The sequence below is a fragment of the Podarcis cretensis genome (genome assembly GCF_951804945.1).
Source record: "Podarcis cretensis genome assembly, chromosome: 8".
Lineage (NCBI taxonomy): Eukaryota > Metazoa > Chordata > Lepidosauria > Squamata > Lacertidae > Podarcis > Podarcis cretensis.
In genome coordinates, this window is record NC_137177.1 from 42,228,955 (window position 1) to 42,243,898 (window position 14,944).

General features: G+C 40.7%; 2 protein-coding genes across 7 annotated transcripts in view; one reads left to right on the top strand and one right to left on the bottom strand.

Annotated features, from left to right (window-relative positions):
• The window catches only part of SLC7A6 (solute carrier family 7 member 6), a 32,137-nt gene extending 27,395 nt beyond the window's left edge, over positions 1-4,742 (top strand). For 5 of the 6 annotated variants that reach the window (XM_079988313.1, XM_079988312.1, XM_079988311.1 and 2 more), the window contains 4 exons: positions 179-275; positions 834-983; positions 1,223-1,406; positions 1,705-4,742. In XM_079988313.1, the coding sequence (XP_079844439.1) occupies positions 179-275; positions 834-983; positions 1,223-1,406; positions 1,705-1,796 (523 nt within the window). In that variant the 3' untranslated portion in view covers positions 1,797-4,742. The remainder of the gene's footprint in view (positions 1-178; positions 276-833; positions 984-1,222; positions 1,407-1,704) is intronic. The other variant, XM_079988314.1, reaches the window with a different exon arrangement.
• A 2,035-nt stretch (positions 4,743-6,777) lies between these two features.
• On the bottom strand, positions 6,778-14,718 carry SLC7A6OS (solute carrier family 7 member 6 opposite strand). Its single transcript, XM_079988350.1, has 5 exons — positions 14,500-14,718; positions 11,172-11,546; positions 8,569-8,763; positions 7,714-7,831; positions 6,778-7,359 (listed from the first exon to the last, which is right to left on the bottom strand). Exons 1-5 carry the CDS (start codon positions 14,668-14,670, stop codon positions 7,235-7,237), a joined length of 984 nt encoding a protein of 327 aa, XP_079844476.1. The 5' UTR covers positions 14,671-14,718; the 3' UTR covers positions 6,778-7,234.
• Between the last annotated feature and the right edge of the window lie 226 nt (positions 14,719-14,944).

Here is a 14,944-nt window from a genome sequence, read left to right on the forward strand (position 1 = left end):
TGATGCATGAAATCTTTCATAACAGTTGCAGTCCTAGACTGTCTTGGCTAATGCTTCAGATCAAACTAGTTGAGCATTGGCTTGGATAAAATAAATCACAGGTTGATGTATTAGCTGCTGCTTTTTACTTAATATTAGATATAACTGTCTAATCTGACATCATCATTATTATTGGTAGGCTGTTCTTTGTTGGATCCCGGGAGGGTCATTTGCCTGACCTTTTGTCAATGATCCACATAGGAAGATTTACACCAGTCCCAGCTCTTCTCTTCAACGTAAGTTAACTACTGTGGCTTTTTATACCCCTATAATGGAGTAACTAGATAGACTTTTTAGTTACAGATGTTGCACCTTGTAACCTCAGGATATTGAATCTCAGCCCAAATTAAATTATGATTTAATTTATGTGCTGTCTTTCCACAAAGGAAATTGTGTTCACTGCTCACAGTATACAGTGATCCTAACAGCTGTACTTTAAAATTACCAACAAGCATTTCATTAATAAATGGGGCATGCCATTGGGGGTGGGGGTGGGGGTTAAGCTTAGAGCTGCCAGGGGGTAGATGTTGTATCATTGTGAAGTAGCCACTTAGGATACCCTTCTGCATGCCTTTGTTGTTCTGAACTGTGCCCATGCAGCACATTCTAAGAATGGGCTGGCTGTGACTGATGGGAGTTGGGAGTCTAAAACATCTGGAGGGCTTCAGGTTTGAGGATGCTGTGTTATGGTGATACTACCAAAAAAATGAGCAAGTGCTGCTAATGACAGAGAATTTTTTTAAAAAATGCCTCTCTTGAGGTTTTCATGGTATTCATCTCCTTTTTCCTAACAGTGTACCATGACTCTCATATACTTGATCGTAGAAGATGTATTCCAGCTTATTAACTACTTCAGCTTCAGCTATTGGTTCTTTGTGGGACTATCAATTGCTGGGCAACTCTACCTCCGTTGGAAGCAACCAGATCGGCACAGGCCACTCAAGGTGAGAATGATAACGGCTCAAATTCTGTAGTTAATACATTCAGAGACATTACACCAATGCGCCGAGATGAGTAGCCTTGCACTGTGTCATTTGTTACACTTTCTAGGTAGGCAGAAAGTGGTTCCAGATTGGCATAAGGTGGTTTCTGATGAGAATCTTACGCTTGAAGAGAATGAAAAAAGTACAAATTGAAGTGTGACTTGGCTGTTCTTGATTCTAGTTCATTTTCTCTCTTACAGTTGAGCCTGTTTTTCCCAATAGTCTTCTGCATATGCTCAGTATTTCTGGTGGTGGTGCCTCTCTATAGTGACACCATTAATTCCCTGATTGGCATCGGCATTGCACTCTCAGGGATTCCAGTATACTTCGTGGGAGTCTCCTTACCTGTTTCCAAAAGACCACCCTTTGTCAGCAAGATTTTAGGTAAGGTATTTTTTGGGGCGGGGGGTGTTTCTTTTAATGAATGATTAATAAAAGGATCACATAAGTTGTAATTTCAGAAAACTTTTAAGTGGATGATAGTCATTAAAAGAAAAAAGAAAATGGTTGTGTATTTTTTATGCTTATATATAACAAATATTGTTTTGTAGTACTTAGACCTCATTCTAGGAATGTATTTACCACTGATGCAGCTGCCAGTCTCATTTCAGTAAGCCAATGATTCTAACTGTTACTGTGTAGGTAGTTACCTGGTTAATTGTTTATTTTACCTCTTGGGCAGGTGCTGTCACTCGAGCCACTCAACTACTTTGCTACTGTGTTCTGACAGAAATGGATACTTTAGAAGAAAAACTAGAAACCAAATCTATATAAAGATGCAAAAGTGACTAAAAAGGTAAAACAAGATGCTCAAGAAATGATGAATTGACAGAAAAATTCACTGGAATCTGGAATTCTTACTAAACTTGGATTCTTGCCAGATCATACTGTGTCATGATCTAGTGTTTGTTATTTTTTTTATAAACTGTGATTGAAAAGCCAGTCTTCTCAGGCATAGAACTTACTATGATTTTCATCTACAGATTCTAAACTTTTCTTTAATAGTGAAATTGAGTGTTGTATTCTAGAGCTCAGAAATAGGCAGCCCAGCAACAGGCTTGATACAAATTCCAAATGGCTGGTGTTTGAAAGGCACCAATAATTCTCCCAACTTATCAACAGTTCAGCTGTTTTGTGTGAAGTAGTCCTTTGTAGATTGACGTTAATGACAAACTATTGCATAAGAGGAGTTGAATTTGTCACTAAAGATCCAGGGACTGGTTCCTTCACCTATAGCACACTGGATGGCAGTTAATGCCCTGAAGCTGCTGTTCTCTCCTTCACATTAAAGTTTAGCTTTTTATTATTAAACAAAGTAAAACTTTTAAGCTTTAGGAAAAGCTGGTAAGTTTTTGTTTTGGGCAATTCAGATTAGAACCCACACAAGATAATACAAGCTTGCTCCATCATCCATGAATAACATGTAATTAAAGGTGGCAATCGTATCTCCTCTGAATCTCCCCTTATCCAGGCCAAACGTACCAAACTGGCCTCATAAGGCTTGGTTTCCAGACCCTTGGCCATCTTGGTTGCCCTCCTGTGCACATGTTCCAGCTTGTCAATATCCTTTAGTCTGATAATTTGGTAAACTGATTCTCAAAGAAGCTGGATGATCTACGGTTATTCTTGCCTTTCTTTCCATGTAAGAATGTTTCACTGAACTTTGCTGTACCAAAAAAATGAAGGAGCTTTGTATTAGAACTCACTAAAGGAAAAATAGAGAAGCAAGCCTTTCAATTAGTTTGATCCCCCACCCTTTATGGAATTTATGTTTTTAGACTTAATGCTGTTCAATACTGAATTTGTTTGCATGATTGGTTTACATGCTTGGGGAGGTCAGTTCAGCTGGGAATGCTTTGAGATAAAACTAAGGATGCAATACCCACTTACCTGAATGTAAGTCTAATGAGGCTTACTTATGAGTAGACACTCTGCTATGAAACTGAAATTCTATGCACTCGTATCTGGGCATATGCTTCATTGAACATAGTAGGACCGATGAGTAAATACTCATATCATTGCACTGTTCATCTTTTTTACCTGTTGGTGTTTTAAGCTGGAGAACAGGTTCATTAATGACCTTTCCTTTTCTTTGGGAGTAATCCAGCAGATGGTAGCATTTGGGACAACAGCCATTACAAGCAGCTGCTGCTGCTGCTGCTGCTGCTGCTGCTGCTACTGCTACCACCTCCTTGTCCTCTCATGCTGCTTGGGGCCAGCTGCTCAGTTTGGACATGGCAGGAACTGAAACAAGGAACTCCTTCAGCAGCAGCATGCTCACCAAACTGTGCACAGCAACTGCTGCAATCGCTTCTTCTCTCACCTTATGATGTCGGAGTCTGGTTGCTAAGTTTAGTGGTGGCAGAGACCAAACTGAGCTCCACATGCTCCAGTGGCAGCTACCTGGGCCAGTTTTCCCAGCTACAGTGGTGGTGGGTGTCACCTCTTTCCTTGTGACCCACATGTTTAGTAGCAGCAGGAACCACATCAGAACTTCTCAGAAATAGCTTCCTGGGCCAGAGTGCCCAGTAAACAGCTTGTAGTGTAGTTGCAGAAGCAGCTGCTTTCTCTCTCATTCCCAGTGTTATCTTCTCAGTTTGTCAGTGGAGTGTGTGTGCCACTAGCAGTCTTAACTTCCAGCAAGAACTGAGACTGGCTGGCTGGGATAATTGTCGGAAGGCACATCACATGTCAGGGGTTGGCTATGGGATTGTTGCAGAGGGCCTTCCATGCAACCTTGTTACCTGCCTGCTCCTGAAGGCAAGTGTCCTACAAAGGATAAAGAGGGTGTCTGTATTGTGTCCACTCCCTCCAACCCACCCACTGCTCACCCATCCCTGCCTGCAAACTGCCACACTTCCAGGGGTTTCCTAGTGTTAAATAATAGAAATATATGTAATTGCTGAGGCAAAAACCAAAGGGTTTTGTTTAGAAGTCCTTTGTTTCTGGTTACTTCTACATGGCTAGTTGAGCAAAACCCTATCTGCATTTGTTAAATAATAAAAATCCCAGAACTTGACATCGTTGTCTAAATATTAGTTTGAATACTGTAGTGCACAGCCCTATAAGAGGGCAACTATATTGCTGCAGCTTGAGGAAAAATACTGAAATCTGTCAATTCAGATGTCTTATTTGTGACTAAGAGACTTGAACCTGCATTAATAGGCATGTGATTGTGAAAAAAGTGGGGCTTTCCTGTACTGCAGATTTTAATGGTTTAGTGTCACAGCTGGAATTATAATCTGGTCCATTTATCCAGATATTCCTTTGGTGTTTATTTTTTTACCTGCAGAAAATGTGAGACGTGCTTTGAAGAAGTTCATTCTTTAGATTTAACATAATGATTCAAAATGGACAGTAAACCCAAAATTGGAACAACCCATCTATCCTAATGCTTCTTTAGTAGGTTTGAAACTGGAATAAAGCATCTACTTTTATTTTCAATAAACAGTGACCTATTTGAAATTGTAAAAACATAATCCTTAAAAGCACATACTTTTATTTTATTCCCATGTGTAAATTTGGCATTCCTTTTTAAAGTTTCCTCTAGGTTATTACACTCCCAACATACTGTTAAAAAGACTGCAAAGGATAGCTCCTGATCTGTCCAACTGATTGTTAATAACAATGGCTGCTTTTATATGATGTCAATGTGTGCTGGAACTTTGTGGGAGGAGGATGAAACTTCCACTATGTGGGAATAAAATGGTGAGACTCTGATACACGTGCTCCTTTTTGTTTGTGAAGAAAACATGTACACTTAACCATACTACTTTGAATGCATACATATAAGAAAAGTGATATGGGACAGTAAGAATGTCAGTACTGCTGCAGCAGTGTTGCATATGCTTTTGGTTGAGAATTACAAGAAGGGCAGCAGCAGAACTTGAAAGCATAACCGTGCAGGGATATTTAGACTGTATCTTGAGTGTCATGCAAGTATTTCCACTTAATGTGGAAATGAGGAAGAGGATGTTCCATCATTTTCATCTCCAGCCACCTACCAACTATCTGGAGGCATAACCCCCACCCCCACTCCATATTATTTTTAAGACATGCTGCTGTGGGCCTTTGCACTGTGCTAAGGCTATCGTTTTTTGTGTAGGTTGGTTTTATTTATTATTTAGTCTGGTAAAGCTGGTTTTGCTCCATCCTTGTTTATTTATTTCTATTACTGAATTTACCCCATGTTTGGTTGAAATGTTTTAGTGTTACTTGAATTTTGCTTTGCACCCACCCCCCATCCAAAGTTTCATTGTAGAAAAGCAGCACACAGAGCTCCATGCTCAAGCCTTTCTGAAAAAAGGAACTCCAACAGATTTTTAAAAAACGCTTCTTTGTGCTTTTCCTACTACATGAGAGCAATTGGAACTGCAGTTAATTAGGAGCCTGATCCAGTTGGTTACAGATACAGTAGTTACATACATCCAGATACAGATCTCCATGTGTAACAGAAACTTGGATGAGTTCTGTTGTTGTTCATGTTTATATTGGTATCACGGCAACACACACAATCATCCCATTTTATTCTCATAGCAAGCCTACAAGATAGGCTTTATACAAAAGCTCAGCAACACCTATTGTAATGCACTGGTCCTCTTGTACTGGTATTTGAGTGGTGAGAAAACATGGTATCACTAAATTTTCTGTTGCTTGCCGCAACAGGGGAAAAAACCCTTCACTGTTTAGGAATTATTAGAAAAAGTACTGAAAGCACAGTAAATTGGTACCATTTTTTAATCCAACCCAGCAAAGGAGGTATGTGTGAAAACTCAAGACCTCTAGGGCCCATCTTCACCTGCATCACAATGAAAATGTGGTAGAACTTGAAGCAAGACCAATATTTAAATCCCTGTTGAACAACAGACGCCCCAAGCAGTGGACCAGCTCCTTCCAGGGGACTGTAACCTCATTTAGAATAAGCCATCTTCTCACCTCAATAACTCAGAACATAATAACCCTGTTTTTTCAGGATTCAACTTCAGTTTATTGTCCTGCAACCAGCCTACCACCACCTCTAAGCCCTGAATCAGATGGAAGAGAGATAGAGCTGGGTGTTACCACATATTGGTGACTCCAAAACTCTTGATGACTTGTCAACAATGTCATGTTAGGTTCTGGAGGTAGATGGAAATGGATCCAGATACAGTGGTACCTCAGGATACGAACGGGATCCGTTCCGGAGCCCCGTTTGCATCCTGAAGCGAACGCAACCTCCGACTGCGTGTCTGCGCGTGTCGCCACTTCCACACATGTGCGTGACGTCATTTTGACCATCTGCGCATGCGCGAGCAGCAAAACGCGGAAGTAACGCGTTCCGTTACTTCCAGGTCGCTGCGGAGCACAACCCGAAAGCACTCAACCTGAAGCAACTTCAACCCAAGGTATGACTGTAATCTGTTCTCACAAAACATACCTGAATATGGACTGCCGCCACCCATTCAAGCACCTTGCTCTAAAAAGGGATATTTGCCACTAGACAATAATTATTAAAACTCAGACCTTACTGAAGGAATGCAATACTGTTTCCCTCAAGGTAGCTGGAACTCCCCAATCAAACCCAATGCAGCTCATCTTCACCTTACTAGAAAGAAAAATGAGACAAGGAGTCAAACTGTCGGTGTTGTCTACAAACTTCAGACAACTTACCAAACAGTACAGTAATACATTTCATTGGATTACCAGCAAACTATCTACTTAAAAATACCTACTGGTAAGGGCCATATCAGAGGGAAAAAATCAGTCCAAGAAACTATTCAACAAAAGCTGCCTTTTATTTGTATATTAAAGTCAATAGGAACTCCATGCTACTCGGTAATCCAATCATACTAAAGTGCAAAGATCAACAATTCACAGAATGAGTGACGGTCTCCTGTCAATCTATGGCAGAAGCTCCATTTATGGCAAGAGATTGAGACCTTGAAAGAGTTGTTCAGAATACATATCTGCTATCTTCTAATTCTATTTTTTCTGCATTTCCAGTTTTACAGTTTTACCTGAAAAACAAACATTTCTTATAGAAAGGAATTTCTATTACTCAATTTTAGATACATAATTTAAAGTCTCTTGTTTACCCTTGAACAACCAGTGACATTCAGGCTTCCATAAGCACTGCAGCATCCACTGTACATAAGCGGCACGACGTATGTCATGAACTTCCAAATTCACACATAATTAAAGTAATGCCTTCTGAGCACTAAGGTTCCAGTGTTCTACTCAGAATCCAGCTCCTGCAACCCATCATACTCGAATTCCAACAAGACATCAGACTGATATTTTTCCCATGTTCTCCTGATATATCCATTATCTTCATCACTGATGCTTCCATGCTCTGATTCTAGGAGGAAAAAATAATTTGGAAACGTGGGAAAGATTTTACAGGATACAATGATGCTTAGGTTTGCAGTTCTGCCAATGTCCCAAGCACTGTATTTTCCTCTATTTGCTTATTGTCTCAGATTGCTCATCATCTCGCCATCCACTTCCCAGTTCAAAGTAATTAGAGAAGTGATGGGTCATATTAGACCCATCAAGGTTTTTATATGTGGGCTACTCATTCTCAGGGTAAAACCATAGCTGGTTTCACTTGAGTCTTCTGACACCTAGTTTGGGAGTAATGGGAGTAAAATTAATGGTTAACGCTAACAATTAAAGTGAAACTGCTGACTGGCTTGCCCATCACATCAAATACCTTCATCTTCCCCAGGGAGGAACTCATCTTCATCTGGGTAGTCATTTCGCCAATTGTTCTCATTGTTCTCATCATCCTCATCATCATATATTTCTTCAGTAATGTGATTTTCATCCACCTGCATGTTAAAATTGAAAAGCATTTTCAGAGATGAAAGTCTCCACTGCAACTCACTTGCTAAGCATCAACTAATGCAAAAGTTAGCCATCAGAAATGAAAAGTGATGGATTCCATAAACACCACCACCCCGCTCTAGGTGTTGTTAGACCTGTATGGCCTATGGTCAGATATGTTCCCTTATCCCTGCTGAAACCTGTTTTGTTTATGCCTATTAAGTATGTGTGTGTGTATGTGTAAAAACCTTTATGCCTTTGAGCAGTTAGCAAATACAGCTTGTGTTTTGCAAGCACGGACAACCTTCCTGAATCTAAGGATTATTCAAGAATGTGAATGAGCAAATCTCACACTGTTCCCTTCTGCCTTATTTGTGACTTGCCAAAAACTAAAAGTGTTTCTGTCCTCTACTTCAAATGGACCCCTTCCCAGTGAAATTTATAAAACATTCTGATTTATCCAATTTATTTCAGTTTTATCTAATAAACAGTGTTTGGGAGTTTATTTCAGTTATCAGTCGTAATAATAAATAATAAAATTTTATTTATATCCCGCCTAACCCATTTGGATATTCTTGTAAGTCAGTCAAACTAAACCTTGTCTTTAAATGTGATTAGCAATTAAAAATGCTCCCATATATTTGCTTTTATACTCTAATGTTGACCTAAATTCACAGTAGGTTCTCATTCTCTTCTTTAGTCCCCTTTGTCACTTATTTGACATTCTTTTCCATTTGCTTACCAGTTCACAATCCTGGGTGTAGGGCTGAACAGACAGTATGTTCTCAATCCAGCATGGAGATGCTGTTTCCATGCAGTAGATGTCATAAACATATTCCTCCTTTAAATTATGCTCTGCTTCTTTACTGTCCGTTATGGTTAAACTCTCACGAATCATTTCAACAGCATTACAGAGAATGGCATCTGAACCTGGTTTCTGTTAGATGGAACACAAGTGTTATAAGCATCTCACTATAAACAGCTAAAAGATAAACTAATATGTGACTTTCAAATTGCTGGTTGAAACCCCTTCAATAATAATAGTTACCTCCTGTTAAATGCAAAAGCAAAATGCAAATTTAACTTTGACTATATTTTGCTGGGGGAAGGAGGAGGATACAAACCACTTGTTTAAAAATGCACGTTCAAAAATATCTGTCTCCCACCATTCTGCCTCTTACTCATTTAAAAGCATCAATAAGTAGACACAGTCTTGTTGTAACTAGAACACACTGGGCAGTGGATACTTCTTTGCTAAAATCTCAAACAGTAATAGAAGGTAAATGTGACAAATTATAATAATCTATCTAGAATTTTGTTCATTGGATGTTCTCAGCTAGAGCTGTAAAAGGGCACTAAGGAACAGGCTACTTTGTTTTCTGTTTAGAATACTTGTATCCTGGAGACTCTCAACACACTTAAGAAAATACAGTAACATCACGTTAAGTGTAATATCAGGAAGAGAAATAACATGGTATCCATATTGTGCCAAGATTATTCTGGCAGCATTTCCTGCCCTGATGTTGCTCTTGTCTACTTAGCAAAGCCCACTGACGTCTTCCGCTGCAAGGGAATGGGGTTAAGCAGATGGAAATGTGCTCAGCCTATGACTGAAGCAAGTGTAAGGTTTACTAATCCACACTGTCTAATGGTTTCCTATAAGTCAGACTTTGTTAACATAAATAACATTTGCCGTTTAATGTCTATTGAAAAGATTTTAAAAGACACATGGTGCCTGTCCCCTTCTTTTTTTCTACTCACCTAGCAATTAGGCTTTCTTCACCACACCACCGCCACCCCTCCACCAAAATATACACAACAGGGAGGCCCTTTTGAGCCTACTATTTTGTGTTTTGCATTACTTCTCTGTATCCATGTATATACCTGCAAACTGAGGATTCAATTTCACACAATACACTAATACAGTGGTACCTCGGGTTAAGAACTTAATTTGTTTTGGAGGTCTGTTCTTAACCAGAGGTAATATTTCTGGGTTAGCGGAGTCTGTAACCTGAAGCGTATGTAACCTGAAGCGTATGTAACCCGAGGTACCACTGTACCTGTTTCTGAAAGGTGCTAGAAGTTATGCTATTCTGCACTGCATCCAACTGCTGACATCTAGTGGTCAACAAGGATATAGACTTTACACATTAAGAAACAACTATGACTTCAGGTTACTCAGCTTCAAAAGAATGAATCATGAGTGCACTCTTAAGTGTGCTCTTGATTCTTCTTCTCAGCACAGCTTAAATTGAAGCTGTAGCTGTAAAGGAAGAATATGTGTACTTAGAATGTATATTGAAAATATATTTATTAGTGTAACTTAGAATAAGAAGTATACGTAGAATGAGCTCTAAGGTTCCTCTCCCGTTTTAGTTGAACTTTCCTGTGCCCGACACCATAGATCAGATGTCAAGCCTGTCACAACTGGGTCAGCTGAAAGTTCCCCATCATATTCTAGCTCAATACTGTCAATATTGATTGGCAACAGCTCTCCAAGGATTGAATTGGGGACTTTTTGAATGCAAAGCACATGCTCTACAGCTAAGCTGTGGGCCCTTCACACACACCAAAAGCAACAGGCTATGTACCCAAACAACCCTCACATGTGTAATTGGAAACTGTTTTTTGAAATGTGAATTAGCAGGTGATCTTAGCTTCAAAAATTGAGCACCCAGAGACTTATGCAAACAGTCTAATACACAGTTACATTGCCAACAAATACACCTGCAAGTAGCACGCTTTTTGTCACTGTCTTGAAATTATTTGCCTCTCCCAACTAGATTGCCAATTGTGCTAGTCAAAACCACTGGAAAGCATATTAAAAATGGTTGCTTATAAACTTCTCAAATTACTAGACATAAAGATTCAATTCAGATTTCAGGCTAAACAATGATTTAAAAACCCTAAACTATGGTTTGGTGTATTGACTGAACAGAAAACCTTTATTTGAGACTGGCTGGTAAAATACAATCAAGTGTTGTGTTTTAGAATTAGGTTTGCTAACCAGAGTTCATGTATGGTTTATCATAATGTTTGCTTCCCCTCCATGGACCAATTTACCTAGAAAGTGGAATGCTAAGCAGAGAAATTGAAAGCAGATAAGAAACTCAAAACTCTGGTTTACTTATTAAATTTGGAATAAATCAAGCTATGGTTTGGATTCTAAACTATCACTAGCAGTGAACTAAAGTCAATTGAACTAGATGATTTTCAAGGTCCTTTCCTATTATGATTCAATTCAAGGTTTGGTGTGATGTCTGAATAGAGTTCACATTTTTGTATAAACTGCTGTCTTGCTATATTTTAATCCAGAAACTTGACCATTCAGGACTCAATACCAACCTGTAAGTGTGCAGCTGACAAACCAGTATCCTTTTCTACATCCTCTTCTTGTTCAATATCAAACAACTGAAATTTTCCACAGGAGTCTGCAATACCATGGCTTTCTTCATGTGTAGTGTCCTTTTTTGCTCCAGAGACCAAATGGTTGCTTTTATTCAACTCCTCCCCATTTGCAGGAAGTACTTCACTTTCTCCATCAGAGAAATTTGGTCGGTGGCTGGCGATTAGACGGTAGCGGCTTTCCTGTCTGCTGGCATACTTGGAAGAACGAAGGTCCTGAATTACTCTCTGGGCACTTCTTAGCGAAGGTCGCAAGAGTTGAGCTGATTTGTTTTTGGTAATGGCTTCTTTTACATACTTCTCAACAGGCTCATCCTGAAGAAAGCAAAAATGCAACTTCAATTCATGCCTTAAATGCTTGTTATTTTAAAGAACAAATCTACAGCCATAATAAGCAATACACAAAGAAGACTGTTTGCTTGCTCAGAGCCCAGTTGCTGTGTAGGGAAAAGAATGCATACAAAACAAAGATAACAGGTAAAAAATTCTGTATATTCTGCCAGCATAATCACTACAGAAACATACCTATCAAATTCCAATGCACAGTATATCTTCTCTATGCAACCTGGGGGAAATATGTGCAAAGAAAGCCTGGCTACAAATGACTATATCACAGACTTTTGGGGCCAAAATCCCTGTTGTATACAAACCTGTATGTACAGTGTTGCTCCAATAGCTCAGTTTTAAAAGGAAAAAAAAATACATTAGGCAAGTGCTTTTTAGAGGGGAAATTGAGAGTAGAGAAATAGTGCAATGTATGGATTAACCCTTTCCCTGCCACTTTCTCAGAATCATCAGATTACATTTCTTCCAAGAACCAGATTAAAGGATGTACAGTTGAATGGTAGAGATTTACCTCTTATTCCTTACTCATTTCTAAAGCTAAAGTTTGGGACATAGCAGGAAGTCTAGCAATATTGATGTCTACCAAGGCAACCCTATGCATGTCATCTCCAAGCAAACCCCACCAAGCTCAATGGTACTTACATCCCCGAGTAAGTGTGAGCAGAGGACTACTGCTATGATGGCCATGTGCCCTAGTTTACAGAGGACAGTTCTCTACCTGAAGCACTGTCAGCAGACAGACCTTTACTTGAAGGGCTAAGTGGTCCAAGACTAGTTTAAAGATAAAGTAATAAGGCAGAGCAGAAACAGGAGGTAGCGGTCCATCAATAGTTAGTACCTGGACAACATATTAAGCAGATACACAGGGCACCTGGTTACCATTTTCCCCATTATGGGAAGATGCATTTCTATTCAAATTACAGTAATTACCGTATTTTTCACCCTATAGGACGCACTTTTTCCCCTCCAAAAATGAAGGGGAAATGTGTGTGTGTCCTATGGGGCGAATGCAGGCTTCAGGAAGCTATCCGCAAACCTTGGGAGCCCGCGGGAGTTCCAGCCGGGCTCCCAAGGCTTGCGGATAGCAGCCTGTTCTGGGGGCTGGGGTCGGGGAAAGCTCGGGCTTCCCCCGCCCCAGCCCCAGCCCCAGCCCCAGCCCTGTGCCTGGGGGGGAAATAATTTTTCCCCTTTATTTCCCTCCCAAAAAACTAGGTGCGCCCTATAGGGCGAAAAATACGGTATTTCCAAATTTGCAACCATACCTATAAATTAACACATGTATGCAGATTTTATGCAAATCAATGCCCTCTGCTTCGGCAAGAGGTTAAGCAGCCATCCCAATCACAGCCTGATTCTCTTCCTGCGCAATCCTACTCAAAAGCAACTCCACTGAGATGAATGGAACTTAATACCAGGTGAGCTTACATAGTTGAACAACGGGTTACCAACCTTTACCTGGTCACCTGAGGAAACATGCTTGCATTGAGAAAACATGTATTAACACAGGTGGGGGAACTTGCGACCCCCAGATATTGTTGGGCTCCCAACTCCCATCAGCCCCCACAGTCAGTATGGCCAGTGGGGTCAGATGATGGGAGTTGTAGACCAGCAGTACCCAGAGGACCACACAAATTCCCTGCCCCGATGAACAGGATTGTAAAGCACTTCAACATCTATTAAATATTAGTGTTGAAGAATTATAATCAATTATAATTATAATCAATTATAATTATAATTATAATCAAATTAATATAGTGGGTCTTCTTTTCTTTTTCACACAAGAACAAACAACAAATTAAACATACTCTCAAAACAAATTTGGGTTGTTACATTCACAATCCCTGAAAAGTATTATTATTTGGAGGGGAGCAGTAACATTCTTTCCCTAAAATTTAATCATTTTTGTATCACCTAACACCTTAAACGTTTGAGAGATAAAGATACAAACAAATAATGGCTTGCCTGTTTGGCATCAGATGGTCCTTAAAAGAAAGAAAGAAATGTGATGCAGAGTGAAGAAATGGTTATTAGAGAGATGTAAACAATACTATGAATAATGAGTTCATGATTCCACAAAAGCACAATGGAATACTCAATAATAAGTCCTGGAATACAATCACAGAGTTGGAAAGGACCAAGGGGATTATCATCTAGTCCAACCCCCTGCAATGCAGGAATCTTTTTGCCTAATGTGGTACTTAAACACACAGCCCTGAGATTAAGACTCCCATGTTCTACTAACTATCCTAGGAGTTATCCTTTGTTGTTGTTTAGTCGTGTCTGAGTCTTCGTGACCCCATGGACCAGAGCACACCAGGCACTTATGTCTTCCTAGGAGCTATCCTAGGTGCTAAAATCATACTTTGCAGGAACCTGCCAGCTATAAGCGTGTCCTTTGACACGAGTCGTGAAAGACCACCATGTAGCTGCACAATCCATAGGTATGGCTTTGCCCCAGGAAACTCGTAGGAGTCTTGCTTTTGAGTAGAACTATACATGACCCTCCTGCCAACCTAGCAGTTCAAAAGCACGTCAAAGTGCAAGTAGATAAATAGGTACCACTCTGGCAGGAAGGCAAATGGTGTTTCCATGCGCTGCTCTGGTTCGCCAGAAGCAGCTTAGTCATGCTGGCCACATGACCTAGAAGCTGTACGCCGGCTCCCTCGGCCAATAAAGCAAGATGAGCGCCGCAACCCCAGAGTCGGCCACGACTAGACCTAATGGTCAGGGATCCCTTTACCTTTATACATGACCACGTTGTTAACTTGGCGCACATGATATTTAAGTAATTTTACTTTAGCTACTTTTGATGCCTTTGCCTGAGGCCTTATTGTTTCTGGGAGTAAAAAAGAATTGGACAACTACGACGACCGACAGGCCCCAACAAGCCCAGGCCAGAGCACTGAGTCTTGTTCAACCGTACCTCCGAGGCTACGGTGGCCACCAGCTTGAAAAGATTCTTCTCCACTTCATCCCCGCCCGGTGTGGCAGCGCCTTCCTCCGTCCGGAGCCGCTTACAGGCCAACACCAACGCTTCGGCCGGCACAGCCCCGCCGCGCTTCCTCTTGACGCGCAGCACCGCGGCGCGCTCCATGGCAACCGGGCCAGGCCGCGCCGCTCGCAGGGGATGACGGGAAGGAGAGGGAGAAAAGCTACGCGCTGCTTCTCCCTTTCTCTACGCATATCCGAACCTCCTTCGTTGACGTCACAGCCTTTTGGCTCGTGCTCGTCGCTCCGCCTCCCGGATGACGCAAAGGCAGCGTTCATCCCGAGGGCCCAGTCTTCATGGTTATCAAATAAAACGCGTGGTTCCATGCGCGGGACAAGAAGGGTGGAATCGTTTTATTTGGGTAGAATTAATTAACAAA